At 32.5% G+C, this 22,227-nt stretch overlaps 4 protein-coding genes across 4 annotated transcripts; 2 read left to right on the top strand and 2 right to left on the bottom strand.

The window, feature by feature from the left end:
• The first annotated feature begins 763 nt into the window (after positions 1-763).
• On the top strand, positions 764-5,722 carry LOC107008485 (cinnamoyl-CoA reductase 1). Its single transcript, XM_015207544.2, has 3 exons — positions 764-1,338; positions 2,957-3,306; positions 5,467-5,722. The coding sequence occupies exons 1-3, from the start codon at positions 853-855 to the stop codon at positions 5,609-5,611; spliced, it is 981 nt and encodes a 326-aa protein (XP_015063030.1). The 5' UTR covers positions 764-852; the 3' UTR covers positions 5,612-5,722.
• Positions 5,723-7,104: 1,382 nt separating this feature from the next.
• LOC107013270 (START domain-containing protein 10) lies at positions 7,105-8,692 on the top strand. Its single transcript, XM_015213225.2, has 5 exons — positions 7,105-7,386; positions 7,463-7,709; positions 7,776-7,934; positions 8,027-8,173; positions 8,451-8,692. The coding sequence occupies exons 1-5, from the start codon at positions 7,343-7,345 to the stop codon at positions 8,574-8,576; spliced, it is 723 nt and encodes a 240-aa protein (XP_015068711.1). The 5' UTR covers positions 7,105-7,342; the 3' UTR covers positions 8,577-8,692.
• Positions 8,693-9,940: 1,248 nt separating this feature from the next.
• LOC107004112 (probable leucine-rich repeat receptor-like protein kinase At5g49770) lies at positions 9,941-17,134 on the bottom strand. The gene is made up of 19 exons (XM_015202349.2): positions 16,820-17,134; positions 16,278-16,398; positions 15,441-15,512; positions 14,978-15,052; positions 14,823-14,894; positions 14,347-14,508; positions 14,191-14,265; positions 13,975-14,046; positions 13,795-13,866; positions 13,634-13,702; positions 13,421-13,495; positions 13,178-13,249; positions 12,877-13,011; positions 12,265-12,740; positions 11,949-12,104; positions 11,732-11,868; positions 11,365-11,584; positions 11,039-11,274; positions 9,941-10,661 (listed from the first exon to the last, which is right to left on the bottom strand). Exons 1-19 carry the CDS (start codon positions 16,917-16,919, stop codon positions 10,203-10,205), a joined length of 2,856 nt encoding a protein of 951 aa, XP_015057835.1. The 5' UTR covers positions 16,920-17,134; the 3' UTR covers positions 9,941-10,202.
• Positions 17,135-19,960: 2,826 nt separating this feature from the next.
• Positions 19,961-22,074, bottom strand: LOC114077592. The gene is made up of 4 exons (XM_027917858.1): positions 21,175-22,074; positions 20,801-20,907; positions 20,666-20,726; positions 19,961-20,558 (listed from the first exon to the last, which is right to left on the bottom strand). The coding sequence occupies exons 1-4, from the start codon at positions 21,272-21,274 to the stop codon at positions 20,212-20,214; spliced, it is 615 nt and encodes a 204-aa protein (XP_027773659.1). The 5' UTR covers positions 21,275-22,074; the 3' UTR covers positions 19,961-20,211.
• Between the last annotated feature and the right edge of the window lie 153 nt (positions 22,075-22,227).

The raw sequence follows: 22,227 nt of genomic DNA, 5'->3' as shown, positions 1-22,227 counted from the left end.
AATTAACGAATGAGTTATTTGAACGACTATTTTGCCATCCCTAAACTATGATTCTTTATCGTAGTTTTCAAATTTAAAAATTTAGTTTTGTCTGGTGATTTTATATTTATGTATTTGCATATTTACTTTGTTTACTTGACTATAGTTAATTAATGTTCATTATCACTTCATTAATTTTTTAATGATGATAAGTTAAATTTTAATTGCTACAAACACTAGTATGACTATATAGTTGTCATTGTGAAAATGATCACTTGTGCATATTACATTCCTTTTGCAATTAATATAAAATATCACTAAAATTATATTCTTTAATTTGCTTACAAAAATTTCCTTATCTATCAAATGAGTCAATTATAATCATGCTATCTAAATTTAAAAGATAAAAAGAGTATAAGTATTGTTATTTATCTAAATTATACTTTCTAAGTAAATATCGAAGCAAGGTATAATGAAAAATCATGACTCTAATAGATTATATCAAAGTGTAATTAAAAGATAAAATTTTATTTTATCTATAAGTATTGTTATTTATTTAAATCATACTTCCTAAGCAAATATCAAAGTACATACCTGAAAATTTAGGACTTTTGATGAATAATATCACAATGAAAATAAAGGATAAAATTAAAGTATTGTTATTTATCTAAATCATAACTGCTAAATAAATCACAACTCTAATGAATTATATCAAAGTGAGACTATTGGATAATTTTATATATATATATATATATATATATATATATTTCGCTAAATAATTTTAATTTTATTTAACCAAAAAAAAGCACATCACTATCATTATATCTTTTTGTGACGTTCAACAATTAATCGATTTGTTACGCAATTCCAGCAATGTCTACCGAAAAACCACCGATTTGCGTCACCGGAGCCAACGGATTCATTGGTTCATGGGTGGTTCAGACGCTCCTCAACCGCGGCTACACCACCATCCACGCCGCCATCTTCCCCGGTTCCGATCCTTCGCACCTCCACTCTCTCGCCGGTGCGTCTAACCCCGGCGTGCGAATATTGGTTCACGAAGTCAACATCCTTGACGCTGATGCGGTCTCTAGGGCAATTGAGGGATGCGGTGGCGGCGGCGTCTTCCACGTGGCGTCGCCGTGTACGCTAGAGGATCCGGTGGACCCGCAGAAGGAGCTGGTGGAGCCGGCCGTACAGGGTACAATCAATGTGCTCACGGCGGCGAAGAAGTATAATGTTCGGCGCGTGGTGCTCACTTCCTCTATTTCGGCCATGGTCCCCAATCCTGGTTGGCCGGAAAATAAGGTCTTCGATGAGTCGTCGTGGACTGATCTTGACTACTGCAAGTCTCGCCAGGTGTCATTCTCTCACCAATATACACGTGATATCTATATTAATTTATTTATCTTAAGCCCACCTAATTCATCTTATGATTACTTAGAAATTTAATAATTATCTCCGTTTCACACTTTATTTGTTACTTTTTGGATTTTAGGAGCAAAATAAGTTTATTTTTTATCGTAAATTCTTCATATATTTTATAATCATTTTCAATTGTCTGAATCATATTATTTTTAAAGTAGTTCATAAATATATAAATTTAATTTCAAAAAAATTGAAAATTTTATGCGTAAATTTTCGATCTAGAGGATATTGAGCCAAAGTAATTGACATTCCAATAGAGGAACATTACTATTTTCTTTTTGGTAGAAAAAGATAAGTTTCATTAATTAGATAAAATAGTAGAGGGAGTAGATGGCCCTATTCTAGAAGTACAAAAAGAGGTTAGTGGCATTGTAGGGTGAGATGCATTACATGCCTCACTAGTTAGACTATCAGTTGGTAAGTTACAAAAAGTTGTTTGTTGACAAAATGTGGTGCCTAGACTATCCGTTTCGACCATCGATTCTGTAAAAGGGGGTGGGCTATCAAAAAGTGTTATTGTAGCCAAAGCTCCAGTGTTTCATAGACTTGTCGAAGTGCGGACCTGCAATCAAGTAAAATATATTACTAGCATATTTTGCATTGGAAGATGATAGCAATGTGATTACCTCTTTTGCATCAATTTCCACTTGAACTGAAGATAGGTTCACAAGTATAGCTAAGCATAGGCCATGGAATAGACCCTTTAGTTCAGCTTCAGTGATAGTAGTATATGGAATATGCATACAGTAGCCTAGTATCCAATGACCATCTGTGTTCCTATAAAACTCCTCCTATGCCTCCCCAATCCAACATATTTATAAAGGCCCCATCAGTATTGAGTTTATAATAATTTGGTTTCGGGGGTATCCGCCTGAGTTGTAATTGGGTTCTAGGCACCTTGGCAGTGGATCCCCCAGCCAAAAAATGATATTATGTGGCTTGTTGAGTAGCCCGTGTACATGAAATAGAAAGTTTTTTATTATTAAAGAGATTATCGTTCCTTGTTAACCAAATATGCCACGCGTAGTAGGGAATTAAAGTTCCAGCTGGAGGTGAGGGATTAATTATAATAATTAAAAGAACACTACCTTAGCTTTAGGGGATTAGTACTCATTTGACTCGTACAATGAGAATTTGACTCCACGAGAGATTGAACAAAAAGTTTTTTAATTAGCCTATATCGTGCGTGTACCAATTGAACTATTTTGGGTAAGTGAGAATCAACATGTTAAAACTTCTTATTTCATAGCTTTAGGCTTATATTGAGATTACTGCTTGTATAGTCCACTACGCTAATAATGTTGTATAATCCAATATTGTTGAGTGATCTACTCAATTATTTACCTTGTATTTACCTTGTCTAAATATATGGACACTTTCTATTTGATTTCCTTGACTTCTAAATTTACTTTTATTTTAAACGAAGTTGCAAGGATTCAAAACTTACCGTTCCTGATTCCCCCATTGACATATAGTATGATATAATTACCTCTCCATGCATGACAAAGAGCTCTTAAACATTATAAATCATAATTGAGTTCAATGACAGAAATGGTACCCAGTCTCAAAGACACTTGCTGAGAAGGCTGCATGGGAATTTGTGGAGAAGAATGGATTGGATGTGGTAGCAATTAATCCAGCTACATGTCTTGGTGAACTTCTGCAACCTGGACTGAATGCAAGCTGCGCTGTTTTGCAACAACTGCTTCAGGGATCAACAGATACCCAAGAGTATCATTGGTTAGGGGCTGTGCACGTCAAAGATGTGGCAGTGGCACAGATTTTGTTATTTGAGAGCCCTCGTGCTTCTGGAAGATACTTATGTACCAATGGCATTTACCAGTTTGGTGATTTTGCTGACAGAGTCTCAAAACTTTCCCCTGAATTCTCTGTCCACAGGTTTGCTTCTCTCTCTATTGTAACTATCCTCAAGTTTAATCTTCTGTTATATGCAAAAATAGGAAATACATTGAAAAGGGATGTTTTTACATCTGTTAAACCAGTCCTGTCTTCGTCTCAGCGAATTGCATTTAATCTTTATCAACAATGGATTTGACATAGCCAACTAGTTATTTGTTCTCCTCTGTTACTCAAAGTCGTAGAATTCAGCTATGCTTTCTTTAACTGAATGATGATAAACTTAAATTTCGACGTTGTTTTACGATTCAACAGTAAGAAATGAGCAGGTCGAGTAATTAAGAACTGATCTCCACGTGAAGAACTTGGTAACGAAGTTTTGTTAACTAGATTTTCTTCAGGCATAAACATATAGACAGTCACTTCTTTTTCTTTTTTCTTTTTTATTTTCTTTTACCCTCCTCTAGGAGCTCCCACCCCTTTTGCACCTCGCAACCTTCGAGTTGGAAGTGAGGGGTGCTTACTATCCGAGAACTCCCTCTCGTCACTTCTATTACAACCTTATTAGTTGAATACTCCTCCCGTCTTGTTGGAGAACTCTTAATTTTGTTTGGCCTTCCCCAAATAAATGTTAACTAACTTTTTCTGCACACCAACTCCTCAACTGAAAAATTAGTTTATGTTATTTAAAAAAATGAAACAGCTTTTCTACTAATTGCTCCCTTTTTTGTCCTTTAAAGCTACCTCCAACATCCCCTCAATCAACCACCAAATATCAGTGAACTGTTTGATTGGGATTTTTATACTGAATATGGTTAAAATTGCTTACAGCATTAAGCTGAATCGTGAACATATGACGTTTAACTTGAATAGCTTAAAAGAAATATTAGTTTGTATTCACATAAAAATTGTTTGGGTACACTGGAAGTAGGTCAATAAGAAAAGGAGGGAGATTAATATACTATACTCTCATAGAAAAATCTTGTGCAGAATGAAGTGATTACTAAATACTGGCAATAGTATTTCATTTGATGTAAAATCAACTACTTCTATAGTAGTGGTGGTAGGGGCTTCCATTCTATTCTTCAGTATGAAGGGCAGCCCGGTGCAGTGAGCACAAAGCATCCCACGTTTGGAGGGTCGAGGGAAGGGCCGGATCCCAAGGGGTGTGATGTAGACAGCCTTCCACTTCTTCGGTATGAAAACTAACATGTGCAGTAGATACCTAACTTGCAGGAGTATAGATACAAATTGCTCTTACCTGACCCCACCTCAAGTATTAGCTTCAAAGGAATTTTAATTGCACAACACACATTCAGAAGTCACAACTGTCAAGAATCAAGATCACCTTTATATTATCCAGGCCTTTAACAACCCCACTTTAAAACTGTAAGGCTACCCAAAAGAAACCCCACTATGAAGTGCTAGCTACATCTATAGCATTCCAAGTCCCACTGGTCACCTTCCATGTTACCTATTCAGCTTATCCTTTCTTTTAGTGATTCTATTCTCGTTATCCTGAATAGTTTTACGACTGAGACTTATTGCTGAAGTTCGGCCTCAGCCTCAGCTTAATTTAGTCATGTAAATCTCGTTAATATGTTGTTATAAGTAATTTGTAATTCATGGTTGACGTTTCATAATTTTCAGCAGTGTCTCTGCATAATCAGCTTAACTTTATTTGATAACTGAATTTCAAATGTATACTGAGGTTGGTACAATTCAAATTTTATTTCAGTACACTCCACTTTGTCTGGTTGTGTGGAGTTATCAACCTTCCAATTTCTCCTAACTACCATGTGCCTCTATTGAAATGTTTCCTCAGTGCATTTATTTAGCTATGACTTATAACCAGGTTGACTCTAGGCTTCATTTTTTTAGCATTCAATGTGCTTTAATCAATTTGAAAGTTCCTCACTTCTGTTATTGCTTTGATAAACTTGTCCTTGAGCCGAGACTATCAGAAAAAACCTCTCAACCTCCCAAGGTAGGAAAGTCTACGTACACACTACCTCCCCAGACTCCACTTGTGAGATTACATTGGATATGTTTGATAAGTTTAATAATTGCCCCTTTGATAATTTCTTTCTTGTCTTAGTTCCCACTGTATAATATACAATTTTTTTTAGAAAAAAAAGGTTTCTTTTCTTGCATGATTGGTCTAGTCTTGTCTCCAATAATAGTGGATAAAATTGAATACAGGTTCACAGGGGAGACCCAGCCAGGCTTGGTGGCTTGCAAAGATGCTGCTAAAAAATTGATTGATTTGGGACTAATTTTCACCCCAGTTGAAGATGCAGTTAAGGATACAGTGAATAGCCTTAAAGCCAAAGGCTTACTCAATTAATTATCTTGATCCCACTTGCTTTTAGAAAATTCACATGATTTCTCTTCTTTTTTTTTTTTTGCTTATAGATGGATTCATAATAACACCATTAAATGAAATGAATTATTAATACCTGTCTTTTTGGGTAATTTAATTCATTTATTAGAAACCCTGTGATGATAATTATTATACCTGCTTTACATTTCCAATGAGATTAAATGGATCATGACCCTTTTTTGTTTTCAAATTCACAGTAATGATTAAAACAATAGATTACCCTTGTTAACGGACACTTATTTAAAAAAATATGATTATTAAAATCTATCTATTTATTAGGGATCCAGAGCTGATTATTACTATGAGATATTCAACTTTATGATAAAGACTTCACATATTATGAATCATTGTTAATTTTTTTTTCATCAATCAATCGTTCTTATTAGTCTCCTATATTACAATACTCGAGGATTAGTCAGAAACAACTCATTTATCTTTACATAGATAACAAAAAGACTACGTACATGATATTCTCTTCAGATCTAACTTGTGGGATTATATCGAGTATGTTGTTATCAATCAAATCCAAAATGGTGCATATTATTTCTTTCAAAAAGATTGATTGTTGATGCTTTCTTGAATTCCTTCCCACTCCATGCTCTGTCAATGTGTGAGAATCAGAACTCAGAAGAATAGTTCCAAAACTGATTATCTTTTTTTTCGATCACCGAAAGATAAGTTATAAAAATAGCACATAAAAGTAATAAGTAAAATTGTCTTACTAAATAAGTACAGAGAACTGATTTGGCTATGATACTGCTAAATTATTCTACTACTTTGAATGGATTCAAATTTATAATAACAAATTCCAACACTAGTAGAAAAAAAAAAGTAATTTAATTTTTGTCTTAGGTTATTTCTTTTTTTTGTTTGTTTGTTTTACATTTTTTTGTGAGTTAGCTAAGTGGCACGTGATTGAGGGGACCAAAGTTAAAAGATGGAACCTTTGGGGTATGTTGTTGTCACCCATAGCCAAAGCAAGTTTAGGTAGAAAAATAGATGAATTCTCAACAATATTAGTCTGGCTTTAGTTGTTAGTCCTTTTCTTCATTTCATTTCTTTTCTTTTCTTTTCTATACTTCTAACCAAAAAAAAAAAAAAGATTCTTTAATTTTATTCGGAAAAAAAGAGGTACAAAGGGCTAAGAGAGTGGGGAAGACGATGCACATGGTATGTTTGGTAGCCTCTTTTATATTACAACATCATAACAACAAACGTATCTAGATAAAGTATATTCAGACCTTACCATTATTAATTATCTCGTAAAGATAGAAAAACTAAAAAATCTTCGATTTCAAATATGTAAAAAAATAATAATAATGTCAAATATAATAACTAATAAAAGAAAAAATACAAACTAATATTAGAAAGTAGTGAACTTTTTTAATATTAGAAGAGAAAAATTGAAAGAAGAGTGGAGATAATGACTAGCAATTTTAATCATGGAGTTTTCTCTGGCATTCCATGTGCAACAATCAACTCTTCCCACTTATTATTTAAACGTTACTTACACATAAAATATTAACCAATTCCCATTATTTTCTTTCAAAAACAATCTAACATTGTACTTTGATCTAACAACCCCCACCCCCTTCTCAACCATATATATCCTTAAATTCATCCATCTTTTCCCTCATTTTGAGGAACAAAACTAAAAATAAAAGCTCTCCTATATCTTTTTTTTTGTGGCTCAAGATGAGTAATCTTACTTCTAGTCCTGTACCTTGTAGTAGATCATGGTAAGTTATACTTTTTTACATGCGTTATAAGTTCATACTATTTTTCAGATTGTCATATCAGAATCGTTAATTACAGGTCAATTAGTGAGGACTCATTGAGAAGATATGTGTTCTATGCAAGTGAAAATTGCATCCAGGAGTTGTTATCAGCTTCAGATTCAAAAAGCTGTAACGATGGCTGGAAAATACTCGGCGTAGATAACGGCGTTGAGATATCTAAACGCCGTTCAGGTTCACTTCACACTTTCCGTAGCCGTTGGTTACTCAAATCTGTTTCTCCTCAACAATTCATCACTGTAGCTAACGCCATTGATGCAGCAAGGGTAAGTTTGAATAAATTATTTCTAAAATAATTATATAGAGCTGAATTGATGAAATTAAAATGACAGCAATGGGACGGGGACTTAGTAGAAGCAAGATATATAAAGGATTTGGAAGATAATTTGAGTATTATACGTCTTAGATTTGGGGAAAATTCGAAGCCTTTATTCAGAAACAGAGAATTTATTGTCTATGAACGTCGTGAAACTATGGATGATGGAACACTGGTACGTATTATTTTAAAATTGCGAGTTGATAATAAACGCACATTTGATTTTTGATTTTTTTTTTTTTAAAAAAATGTTAATTAATGTTATAGGTAGTAGCAGTAGCTTCACTTCCAAAAGAGATAGCAGCAGGTTTGCACCCAAAGCAAAACAATGCAATAAGAGGTTTATTGTTGCAATCTGGATGGGTTGTTGAGAAAATTGATCATGATTCTTGCATGGTCACTTACGTTGTCCAGGTAATGTTATTCACATGTATCTCGATTATTTCAAGTTTTGAATATTATATATTACTTCTTAAAAAAGAAAAAATATGCACGGTATGACTCTGTCCATCAAAATTTGGATAGATAAAGAGAAATTAATTATCTGATGGAGTATTTCTTTTTCTTTTTTGTCGTTGAAACGTGAATAATAGTTTTCATTCACTTAATTGACCATAGTTTAAGCGTTTTTTGTAATTTTATTAAATAAAAATGGAAATTAAATTATATTTTTTGGGATGAAAATTTGCAGTTGGATCCAGCAGGATGGTTACCAAAATGCTTCGTGAATCGGTTGAACACAAAGTTGGTTATGATCATTGACAATCTTAAAAAGCAAGTGCTTTCTAGCCCTACCAATAGTGATGATAGTACTTGATTTAATTACTACTTTTGTACAAAAAAAAAAAAAAGAAGCATAAAAATGAGAAGAGAAGTGAGTAATTTTTATATTATATAGTTTTTGAATATATAAATATGAACTTCTTTGATCAATAGTGAAATCTACTAGTAAAAAGTCATTATTTTCTCCTTTTAAATTTTTCCCTGAAAAATATTCAGTGGCTATTAGTGTAGATGATCTAATTGAATTAGTGAGAAAAGAAAAAACTGTTCAAGTCATTATTCTCAATATTTTGATAAAAAAATCTATTTCTCACTGTGCGTTTTCATAATAAACTGGTTCGAAGGAATTAAGATGAAAATTTTTCCACTAACTCGCAATAAAAAAACTTTATTTCTAGCCGTGATTCTTCGTTATCTACCAAAAAATGTACCAAAAAATGAAAAGAAAAAGGAAAAGGAAAAGGAAATTATTAACATTTTGAATTAAATGGGAGGGGAGGACCATGGCATATTTTTTAGTAATAAGAAAAGTTTTGAAAATTTGAATCATTACCTTAGTAAATAACCATCGATAGCTATATAGCATGAATTGGAGTTTCCAATATCATGATGTGGATATTTTTAAAAAGTTGGAGAGACAATATGATAACAGGAGCATCTTTATAATATGGATCCACTAATTAATTAATTTCATAAGTGGTTGCTATGATTATAAAGTTCTAGTTTCCAACTAACATGATTAAATGAGAATTGACATTTTTTTGGAAAACATCATGGGTTCATATGTACTGTATTTTGCATAGTAAATAAATTTCTACCTTTTCGAAAATTAATAATATAAATTTTAATCAATATTTAATAATGTATTTTTTTCATCAATTTGAACTTTGAAAAGCCATAACATGTCCTATAATATTTTAAATTTTACGAACTTAAAAAATAAGTCGAATTGACTTACAATAATAATGATACGTTTTAGACGATATATGTCCCATCATAATCTGTATCATAATTAAGGTTTTTATGAGATGGGGTCAGTTAATTACCTTGTTTTATTTTAGCAAGTCAACTAATCGATTAAATTTGTATTGACCTATTCTAATTATAATTTCAAATGAAAAAGAAATGTATAATGAATGACCAAAAGTCCATAAATAATAATTGAAGTATAACAGACTTTGATTAATTAGTGTTGTTGACCTCCTATAAATTCAATTACACCATTTTTTAGACAAACACAAATTGGTTAAATTTGTACGGATGATAGCACGCAGTAGAGTTTTAAAGATTAACAAGTTTAAACACAACCTAATTTTTTCCTGATCTGGGGTGGTTCTGTGTAGGTTCAATTGAAGCATTACTTTTCGATCCGTACTATGTATACATTGGTAAAAAATATCAAAAGTAAAATGTATACGTACAATGAAATCACTCATTTTGAATCCACGGAGTCTAGCTCCTCGATTATCAGAAGCAAACAGTTGAAACATACAAGGCTGTTTATGAAGATCCTTAGATGGATTTTTGAATCATTTCTAGTATAAGGCTATTTACGCCGCACACATATGACAGAGGTGCACAGAATGTACACAGCTAACACAAAAGCACAACAGTTGCTTAAATGACTTTCCATTTCTATGACAATGCACCTGGTTGATGTTTATCGCGAATTGGTGACCCCATTGTAACGATTTAGGCTTTCCTCACTGTAAGGATGATCAAAGGTTGCGCTGGTTCCTTCGTGGCTCACAGAAGTTGATCTGGATTCAGCACAACTGTTCAATCCATCTATTTCCATGATATTCTCAATCTCTTTCACTACCTCACCCATTGTTGGCCTGTTAGCTCCTGCATCTTCGAGGCACGTGAAAGCTAGATCAACAAACTTCCTGAAGCTTATAGGTGTCATGTTTGAGGGGATAGCAGGATCCACAAACTCATCAATGTTGTACATGTCTTTAGACTTGTCTATTGCTTGCCTCAATTCCTTCACAATGTATTTTCCTCTCACAATAGGACTCCGTGCTGTTATAAGCTCCAGCAGCAGAACTCCGAAGCTATATACATCACTCTTCTCAGTCAACTGTTGTGTTGTGTAGTACTCTGGATCCATGTAGCCCTAAGCCAATAAATGTACAAAGCAGCTCGTATTAATTAAATTTTCAGCTGCAAATTATGCAACAATGTTGATATCAAGTGTTCAGGTTTCAAGTTTCCTAAGTTTTTACTCTGTGAAAAACACAAATCAACTGATGTTTGAATCTTTTTAAGCAGTTTAACCGGTGTACTCCTTTCATTGTATATAAACTCACTCATACAAGTTCAGCACAATGTGTAATTTGATCAGGACGCGACTTCAATGTTAAACCTTTAAGGAATTGAACCTAAACGATCACTAGTCTATAACGATTAAAGGACAATTGTTTCCAGTTACTTCAGAAATATAGAAACTGAGAAATGCTACCATATGACAACATTTGTAAAGTCTGGACTTACCATTGTTCCTTTAACCTGAGTGCTGACATAGCCCTTGTCTGGCTCAGACATCGTCTTGGAAAGACCAAAATCAGCAACTTTTGCGTTCAAACGCTCATCCAGCAAGATGTTATTCGATTTGATATCTCTGTGGATGATAGGGGGGTCAACATGATCATGAAGATATTGCAAACCTCTGGCTGCTCCAAGGGCTATCCGAAGTCTCCTCTTCCAATCTAACTTAATCCCGGACTTCCCTGCAGAAGTTAACACTAACTTATCAATGCCCAGGCATTCCAACCTACAGCTGATTTTCAAAACAAACAGTCGATGAGAATGCAAAATACCTGAAAGACTCTCTTTCAAGGATCCATTTGGTATAAACTCATAGACCAGCATCTGTTCACCTTGCCTGAAACAAAACCCTACAAGGCTGACAACATTTTTGTGATGAAACCTTGAAAGAATCTCAATCTCAGTTTTAAACTCGAGGGCGCCTTGCTTAGATGCTTGTCCTGCTCTTTTAATTGCAATAAGTTGTCCATCTGGAAGTGTGCCTTTGTATACCTGTACAGTTTGCGAGAAGTTTTAAGTGATCAACTGGCTTTAGCTGCCGAAACATGGTGCAGATAGTATGGATAGAACTAAAGCAACAGCTTTTAAATCAGTCATCATGATATAACATTGTATTATCAAAAGTCAATTGATACTAACCTTCCCATAACCACCAGATCCAACAAAATTGCTTTCTGAAAAATTATTGGTGTATTTTTTCAGCTCTTCAAATGTGAAACATTTTACACCTTTTAACTGTGGAACATCGCCGCTGTCTTTAATAGAATCCCATGTAGCTGGACAGATAAAAAAAGACGGTAACCATCAGCGAAATAAAAAGTTAGAAGCAACACTAAAGAACAGTAACAGAACTCACCGAAAGGATTACTCTTTCTAACAGCTTCTTGAGCTCTTTTCTTTTGGCAAACTAAAACTCCTATTATTACTGATAAAATTAGAAGGACAGCACCACCAACAGCTGCTCCAGTTATAATTCCTTTAGTAATTGACTTGTGAGTTCCTCTTGATCCAACTGTAAAAAAGATAAAACAATAATCGAAGTATAAAAAATTTAGATAATTAACTCAAAGGACAAGAAGCTACAAGAATAATACCACGACTAATAGTACGGCTAACAGATGAAAACTTGTGCATAAGAAATACATTTACATTTCAATGAAATGATCAATCACCTTCAAAGTAATTGTAGCTTGTACCATTGAAAAAGAATGGTCCAAAATTTGGTGGGGGTTTGTAAGTCTGGTTGCTAAGTGCAAATCCAATTGTGGCAATCCCTGTACGGTTGAAATGATCTTGGCCAAATGGAAAAACTTGCAGGTGTAACACAAGGTAGTACTCTGAATTCTTTTTTGGATTACTCAAGGAAACTGAATCTACAGGTACCTGATTTTGGCTAAAAGAAGATAGCATAGACTTCTGAAGTGACTCATAAATGCTTGTGTTTGTCAAGTCAGAAAAGGAAGGTGCTCTGAAGAATAAGTCGCCTGTGTACGGATAAGCACATTTACAGGTAGGGCTAAGAATTTGATCAAAGCTGCATTGTGTTTTAAGGCAATTATCTTGTGGAGTTGAATATCCAAAGTTCGTTTGGGAATTGCCACAGTAGTCTTCTGATCCTTCTTCATAACAAACTGGATTATGCATAAGTCTGCCAAGTGAACAAGTAGAAAACTGAGATTGTTAAACGACTAAATTGTATTCAAAAGAATCAAATGTCCTAACATGAATGATCCAGCATTTCTTTCTCATTGCTAGAGTGGAGAAAAAGTGACTCGAGGACTTACATTATTTGAAAAGAAAATCCAGGTCTTACTGTATATGAATCGATGGAATTGTTCTGCAAATCAATCAGTTTTAGTTGACCGCTATAGTTGGATGCAATATTCAGGGTTCCATTGATCTTGTTTCCCCTCAAGTTGCTGTCATAATAACCACCTCATTGTCGTAAAATTGAAATACAAAACATAGAATCATATACTAGGTCACTTTGTACTACCTCAAACTTCGTTACAAGTCTAGCACGCAGCAAAAAATGAGAATAGTTGCATGACATGCACTGTGGCCTAAAAGTAAAAGTACACTCACACAGTCTGCAACTGAAAAAGACTGAAGAGGGTTGGCGGAATTTCTCCTTGAAGTTGAGCGTTCTCCATTACCCTATGAGCAGAACAAATACAAATGAGGTGCATAACAAACTCTATGAAACACTTCATTAGATAACATGTACGCTCAGATGCATGTAAGTTCTGCTGAGTCACTTGAACTCAGGGACAGATACACACATGCATGTGTTAAGAGATAAAGCGAAAGCAAGAGAGAGATGGATACAAAGTCGTCAATGACTGCAAAGATGAAAACCACTGTGGAAAATCAGCTGAGCTGAATGTATTATTGCTCATATCTCTGCAAAACATGACCATTGGACACAATCAAATTAAAGTAATCTAAAGACATAATCTGTGATATCACAACATCAAGATTGATGCATTTTCTTAGCAGAATAGAGTTCCAATCAGAACATCAGTATGTCAAGGAACTTACAAGTAGTTGAGGGCATTCATGCCAGCGAGATTAGGCAAAGGGCCAGTGAATTTATTGTTTGATAAGAAGCTGCAAGTGATATAGAAAATTTATAGATGGTCTGATAAACTCATAAAAAGAAAGAGATCATATCAAGGTAATATTAATGCTTGTCTACTCACAGTTCACTCATAAGTGTGAGACTTTTGAGGGTTGATGGAATTGTTCCATCTAATGAATTCCTGTCAAGACGACTACAGTATACATGGGTATCTAGTTAGTAAAAACAGGTAATCAAAAGCAAGAAAAATGGCACATTTATTAAATTCCTTAAGAACATGATGGATTTTGGAAATACTTACACCACCTCCAGAGTCTGCACAAGTCCTAATGAAGAGGGTATTTTTCCAGTAAGCTGGTTTTGCTCAAGCAGCCTGTGCAATTACAAGACCCAAACGGAAGAAACCATTAGCCAAACGGGAGTAGTTTGCTACGAGTGTCAGAGCGCCCACCATAATGAAGTTAATCCATCAAATAATTCTAAAAATATATACCACTTCCAGTTCAGTGGAACTTACAAATGTTTGAGAGTCATATTTGAGCTGAATAGCTGATCTGGAATCTCACCTGAGAACTGATTTCTCCCCAGGTGACTGCGAGGTAAGTGGTATATCAGATGAAAATGAGAGACGAAGATGTTACTTAATGAACAGACAGTAATCAGTATTACTCACAAATGCTTTGTGTGAACAAGCATGTCTAGACCAGGTGTGCTTCCATGGGAAATTGGAAGAGGTCCACTGAGCTTATTATCAGCTAAGTCCAGCCAACGTAGCTTTGATAAATTACCAACAGAAGCTGGTATCGGTCCAATAAAGTTGTTTAAATTCAAAGATCTGCATGATTCATATAGTGTTTTAGAAATGTAGCCAAATAGAGACCTGAAGCTCTAAGACTTCACAGTTTGACAATGTAAAGGGGTACAACAATTACTACAACAACAAAAAGAACTAAGTGTCAGTCCTAAACAAGTTGAGGTCGGCTATGTAAATACTCACTGACCAAGTTACTCCATCCAACTCATCTCATGCTAAATGGCCAATATTATACAAAACATAAAGTACTAAAGCTCTTCCAATACTCCATAGCCTCAATATCTTGAATTCGTTAAGCATAAAAAGTTGCAAATAGAAGAAATTGATATCCTTACAGAAATTCCAGCTGGCTAAGGGATCCGATTGTGTTTGGTATCAGTCCAGAAAACCCACAGCCAACAAGGATCCTACGAATTCGGAGAAATTACTCTAAATAAATCAGCTTGTGAATTAACAGCATTTAACCATTATCATGTAATAATACCCTTACAGAATTGATAAACTCTTCAAATTTCCAATTGATTGAGGGAGTGAACCTGTCAAGCCTTTGTTATATGATAGATCCCTATTAAGGAAACAAATAATCAGAACAGAATTTTAAAACTTTCAACAGTCAAGAATATTTGTGCATGCAATGCATGATCACAGGCAAAATGGTGCTTCAAGATCATGATTAATTTTAACATATGATCACTCAACTTTCATTTTATCGCACCAAATCAAACCATTAAACTATGTTTTTTTGTAATGAATCCTTTCGGAACACTTTGGCAAGCACAAAGACAAAAATGACCGTGTTATCACGCGAGATTCAAAAGTATTTATTTATTTTTATTAATTTGTGTCAAATTCATATCAGACAAATAAATTAAAACAGCGCAAACACAACTAAGACAATTTTTTCAACTTCAAATTTATTTTTATACTTTCAATTATGATGAGAGAAGACATACAGTATCTGCAATTCAGACAAGCCTTCGATATCTCCAGATAGCTCTCCTTTCAGATTAATGCTTGATAATTTTCTGAAATTCACAATCATTAATAGTACCTCAAAATTACAAAGACAATTAGCAATGCCATTTAAATATTTAATAATTAAAATTAATAAGGTTTGATATTAACCTAGTTTCATTAGATAATAAATTTTTTTGGGTTTCCTATCCCGTCAGCTCGTATCTGAAGCCTCCCCTAAATCCTCAAATCCGAAACTTTTAAGTTAAGTGTAAAATACTCACGTATTGAAGCCTCAAATAAAATTTTAAATTCAAAATCTTTAGTTAAAAATGAAACATTTTAAGAGCGAAACATTCAATTCATGAGCTACAAATAACAAATCTTTTTTTTTTTAGATATATACACGTGATCAACTGACCAAAATGGAAGAGCAAATACAGTGACATTTACCTATTTTGTATTTTTCTTACGATGTAGTTTTTAAAATAAATAAATTATTTTGCTGATTTTTGAAAATAATTCCGTTATTTATCCTAGACTCCACTGTATTAAAAATTTGAAGTTTTTTCTAAAAAAAAAAAAAAAATTGTGCAAGAAATATTATTAGCTGGCACAAATGATGTGGGTGGACATTGAATTAAACATGTGAAGTTGTCGTGCTAAGGGAAAATGGGATTTCTTGACGAGTGCACTTGTATTTTCAACATTTTAATCATAAATTTAGGAATAATAATTTAAAGTAGTAATAATTTAATTTTTTTAAAAAAATAATATTTAAATTAATATGATTCTCATTTAAATAATTTTCATTTAATCACAAAGAAAAAACTTACATAGAAATAACACGTGAATTGTTGCAGTCGATTCCTTCCCATGGATCGTTACAAGGATCAGACCCATCCCAATTTGGAGGTACGTTTTCCCATTCTTCCTTCAGTGACTCTAACACAACATCTATTTTTCAACAAAAAAAATACCATACCCTAATTATTTTTAAAAAAAAATTGGAATATTCGAAATGAAATTGATTAAGAAAATCATATTTAACTTTTCTAACACAAAACAACGAAAAGTATTACTGTATCCAATAATTGAATGACCTTTTAAGTAATGAACTCAAAAAGGGAATTAAAACAAATTGCAGTGAAAATTAATATATTCCGTAGTAAAAAAAAATGAAAACAATTTGCTTTCATAACTCAGATCATCTAAAACAGAATTATTTTGCAATAAGTGATTGGATCAAAAGAAAACTTACGACATAACATGTTAAATTATGCTAGGTACTAGTATAACGTTATTTTTTATTCGCGATATGATATTTACAAGTTAAATCGATGATTATAGAGTAAGAGATGTGATATTTATGACTTACAGTCACCAGAATTTGTTGAAGCTTCCAGCTGAATCAAAACTTGCATAGAAATAATAAGCAGACAAAAGATAATCAGTTGGACTGTTCTTGTTTGGACCATTGTTTAAATCCACCATGCAAATTAAACTAAATTTCTTCTTAGAAGCCAACAAATATAATAAAATGAAGAGAGAAAAAAAAGACTAATGGGAAGAAAGAGAAACCACAAAATATTTGGTTTGTTTTGAGGATTAAACTGTTCTATAAACAGCAAGAGGATAATATCTCTATCCGTATACTAAGTCTTCTCTCTATGTAAACTCGAGCATTCGTTTGGTGTGAGATATAAAAATAATTTTAAAAATAAATTATAAGACTATTTTATCACGTGTTTGATTAAAAATATTAGATAATTTTAAAACTATTTATCTAACTATTTATACCTAAATAATGAAATAAATTATTCCGTACAGGTAGTAATTAAGCAAGCCTAAGTCCACGATAACAGAGACGCCCTTTTAGGGGCTAAAAATCAGAGTTCCCTTTATGTAAGGTTATATATTTCAACTTACAACATGCAGTAATTGGACCCCATTATATACTCTTAGAATGTTTTTGTCTCTTCTAAGACGAAAAAAATAGTCCATCCTTTTATATATACTAGTTTCAGCACACGTGCGTTGCACGTGTATCCTATGTTAATTTTTTTTTTATATTTCATTATAACAATTAGAATTCTACGTGTACATGCATGTAACGAATAACAAAATCCAACAATTACAAATAAAATTATAAAATTGTGACAAAAACATCAGATGAAGAATCTTATTTTAATGTATAAAATTTATCAACAAACTGTAAATTTAGAACTTTAGATAGTAACAAAAGATTAACTTTAGCCTAAATAAAAATACAATTAAAACAATCAAAAATTTATGGAAAATCAAATTAAAGAATTTTAATCACAATAACATCAAACGAGGAATCTTATTTTAATGTATAAAATTTATCAACAACTGTAAATATAGAACTTTAGATACTAATAGCCAATTTGCATTATATATAGTCACAAAAGATTAACTTTAGCCTAAATAAAAATACAATTAAAATAATCAGAAATTTATGGAAAATCAAATTAAAGAAGTTTATAGAGAGAAAACACATACAAAATAAACAAAGAAAAAAACATGCGACAACATACACATTCTTTTGAAGACTTTAATCATATAACAATGCAAATCTTTAGTGGGCAACTGGGCATTGATTATGGTCTTTATATATTGATTTAACTCAATGATCTCATAATAACCAAAAATTTTAATATTTAGTGTGGCATGTAGAATGATTACTATTTATAAATAAATATTTTATAATATTTTAATTTAACACAGAATAAAATGATAATCTAATTTTATACTTTATTATTTAAATCTTTTTTTACCCTTCAACCAAAAACAACCTCCATAGGGAAAAAAATAGACAAATACAATGAGAACTTATCAAACAATGTAATATAACACCAAAAGATTGAAGAGAAGGCACCATATCAGAAAGAAAATTGATGCATTTGGATTGTATTATATATAGCCAAAAAGAACATATACAATGAAATTAATTTTATACAGTGACTATTAATTAAAGAAATATAATTTTTTTTATGAACAACATATCTCAAAATTGTAGTCCACCTTACTTTTTTTTTCCTATTAATATATCAACATATCATCTAAATATAACAAAAAATCATTTAATATAGAAGGAAGAATCATAATTAACAAAACTAAAACGGGAAGAACAAGGAAAAAATTGTAATCTAAATCGTGACTTACTCTTTCAATAGATTTATTGTACGTTCATCTAAATGTTAACATAGCATTTTCAAATGTATTAGAACCATACTGTGCCATCATATAGTTTCATGCAATAGAGAAGACCAAGAAAATTTTTGAAAAAAAGGTTAGAATATGAATTCTTGTGCTTTTGAGTGTTCTTGATTTGTGTTGTTATTTTCTTTCTCTATGTCTTAAATATCTATACATTTCAATAATATGTGGAAGATGAAAATAATTCAAGTTAATTAAAAAGAGTGAAGTAACATATGAAAGTTCAAAAAAGTGATCTTTTCATTTACAATATTCATTGTAATTAATGTAAGTTAATTAAAAAGAGTGAAGTAACATATGAAAGTTCAAAAAAGTGATCTTTCATTTACAATATTCATTGTAATTAATGTAAGTTAAGTAGTGCCATCAAAATTTAAAACTGAAAAAACCTTTCAACTTCAGTAATTAAGTGATGCATGAATAAATAGGAGTAATAGAAAGACTTTAGGAATCTTATCATTGTTTTTCTAAATATATCATTGTGTAATTAAAATATTTATATTTAATTAAATAATAAATTAAATCTTAATTTAGTAAAAGGGCAAAATGATAATTCAACTTTTCACTATAGAGCTTCCCACTTATAATAATATATGATATATATATATATATATATAAAATAAAATCTTTTACGCTATGGAGTATAAAAGTTGACTAAATTTTTAAGGTTATCTTAAATAATATGTCAAGTTAAACATGAAGAAATAAACGGAGAGAAAATAAATATAAGATATTTTTATATGAGGATTTTTATTTTTGGGTGAGCAGCTAAATATGTAAGTTGCCTATCATTTATTGTGACTTTAATATTGGGTTATTTTATGATCATGCAAAGCGAGGGCCTGGGTCCAGTGTGTTGAGTAAGGTAGATAGGTTGCTCTTAATAAGGTGGGTTCACTCACTACTCATTATTGGTTGTCCAAAGAAAGGGAATTTGGCAAGTAGCCTTATCTAAGAGTAAATTTTTTTATATTCATATTTTGGAAAGAATTTATTGAGAAAAAGATATTAATACAATTTTTCTTTCTTTTCTTTTTCATTAATGTTTATTGGTTAAAATTTTTGGAGTTTTTTTTTCCTAAAAATATAAGGTGTTGAAAATGACTTCCTTATTTCATATTGATTATGATTTCGAATGTAGATTCAAACCTATTTAAAATCAATACAAAATGTATTCCAAGTTAACATAGCTAATATTTCAAAATGCTTTTTAAAATAAATTATATGACTCTCCAAAGGCAAAGAGTAACACCGTCACACATAATGAGACAGATGCATGAAGTAGTAAGTAATCTGTTATAACATGTTAAATTAAATATCAGGTTATGGCAACCACGCGTTAGGGAACAATTGAACCCCTATCCTTTAAAGCCATCAGACTTTTTGGATTCTTTTTGCATACAAAATATTGTAGGGATTTCAAAAACTTTCAGCTGGTCAACTTATTTCTTCGCTGAAGGTGTGATCCCCTGTTTCATTAATGCTACTTTCCTTCCTAAAATTTTGATCTAGGACTATCTCTATTTAAATTTAAAAAAAGAAATTTTCATCTTTTGGATAGAGTTTATGCGCAATATGCGACAACTTCTTCTCATAGAAATACAAAAATGTATCGCCCCACTTCGTATGATCTGGCTTGAACCTTTGGGTAGACTCTGCAGGATCCAAAATTTCATGAAGGTTATACAAATCTTTTGTCATGTCCATTGCATCCTTCACTTCCTTGACAATGTATCTTCCTTTATCAATAGGAACTTCTCCTGTGACTATCTCAAGCAGCACCACTCCAAAGCTAAAATGAAACAAGTTCAGGCAGGCGTTTATAGAATCTTTACTCACCATTGTTCCTTTGACTTGAGTGGTAATGTGATAGATCCCTATAAGACAGTCAATTATTAGAATTGAAAAAATATCCCAAAGTATTTCTCAGTCACAAGAGAAAAGGGTGTGCAGGAGAAACATGAAATGTTAAAGGAAAACCTACAAAGTCTCCAGTTCAGATAATCCTTGGATGTCTCCAGATCAAACGTATACTTGACAATGTTCTGAAATTGAGAAAGATGGCATCAGCCATATGATTTCTGTAATTTTAAGCAGTGGATACATGTTGAATTCTTACATAGAAATCACTCGTGAATTTCTGCATCCAACTACTCCCACAGGGATCTGCTCCATTCCAATCGGAAGGACCATACCAATAATTTGTGAGAGACTTTAAAGCATCAGCTGTATAAAATATTGAATCAGTTCTTCTATACTAGAACACTTAATTGACCATATCTAGAAGAGAGCAGGAAATATTTAATGTTCCCTCAAGATTATTAAATATTTTCCATAATCTCTGGATTATTTATTACTTTTTTTAATAGACAAGTTCTTCATATGATTACAAAAAGGAAAACTAAGATAGTACTCACAGACAATCAAATATTAGTGTACACTGGTTAATTAAGAAGCATTTGATAGAGAAGATGAAGAACAAAAGCAACTTACCATCAACAGGATTAGTCCATGCTGCTATTGACAGAACATGGATCAGAACAACCAGAAAATAGACTAGAATTTGCGGCGTCATTGCCAGAGAAACTACCATGTGATCAACTCCACAAATTAAAATCAAGAAGACAACTTCAACTTCAAATCCCTTTTCAAGTTCTGCCTAGCAATGATAGCTATCTGATGCATTTACAGTTGAATGAGGGATTGTTCCATTTTAGCTAACTCACTCTCTAAATTTTCAAAATAGAGACTTTTCAACAGGCAATTAGGGCGGGGCAGGGCAAACTCTTAACGCGGTAGGATAAGGCAGGGCGGGTCAAAGTACTTCTTCAGAGAACAATAAATGGGTTGTTCAGCTTCTTTTTCTATTACCTCGCCTTGTATTTTCTTTTTCTTTACAATATTTCAACTTTTTTTTGTCCTTTAGATCATAAATTGTGACACAATAGTATATATTTCTCCTAGCATAGTAGCATGCATATTATAGTGTTTTTTTTTCTAATTTTTTCACTGTCATGTTCGCATCTACCTTTAACCTTCTTTTTCCCTGATAACCGAGCATATCAACCTGCTAAATTTTTGTATACTTAAACATAATACATTTCCTTCTCAATGTCCAGATGAACATGTATTCTTTTCTCTATAGTATGTATGGTAGACTTATAACCAATCCAATTCGAGAGATCAAACTAGAAAGGATGATATCGTGAAGTTGGAGAAGAAGAAGAATGTCATCATTTAAACATTACTCTTTCAGCTTGAAATCTTATAACCCTATTCTCTGGTTGGCTTCTTAAACTTTCACCGGTGAGGTACGATTCCCACCTTGTAATCTCCTTTCTTTACATCAATCAAATATTGAATATTTCGCGATATTGGGTGTTAATCCTAAATAGAATGAACACTAACAATCTCATGATTTTTTTTAATGAAAATTATAAGGTAAACTTTCTTGTTTTACGAAAATTAGATTTAAGGGTCATTGTCAACTAGTTAATGCCAAGAGGGGACAGTTGAATAATCTTTTCCACATGCTTTATGGAAGTT

The sequence above is a fragment of the Solanum pennellii genome, chromosome 1 (assembly GCF_001406875.1).
Source record: "Solanum pennellii chromosome 1, SPENNV200".
In the NCBI taxonomy this organism is placed as follows: Eukaryota; Viridiplantae; Streptophyta; class Magnoliopsida; order Solanales; family Solanaceae; genus Solanum; species Solanum pennellii.
This window is presented reverse-complemented; position numbering and strand designations above follow the sequence as displayed.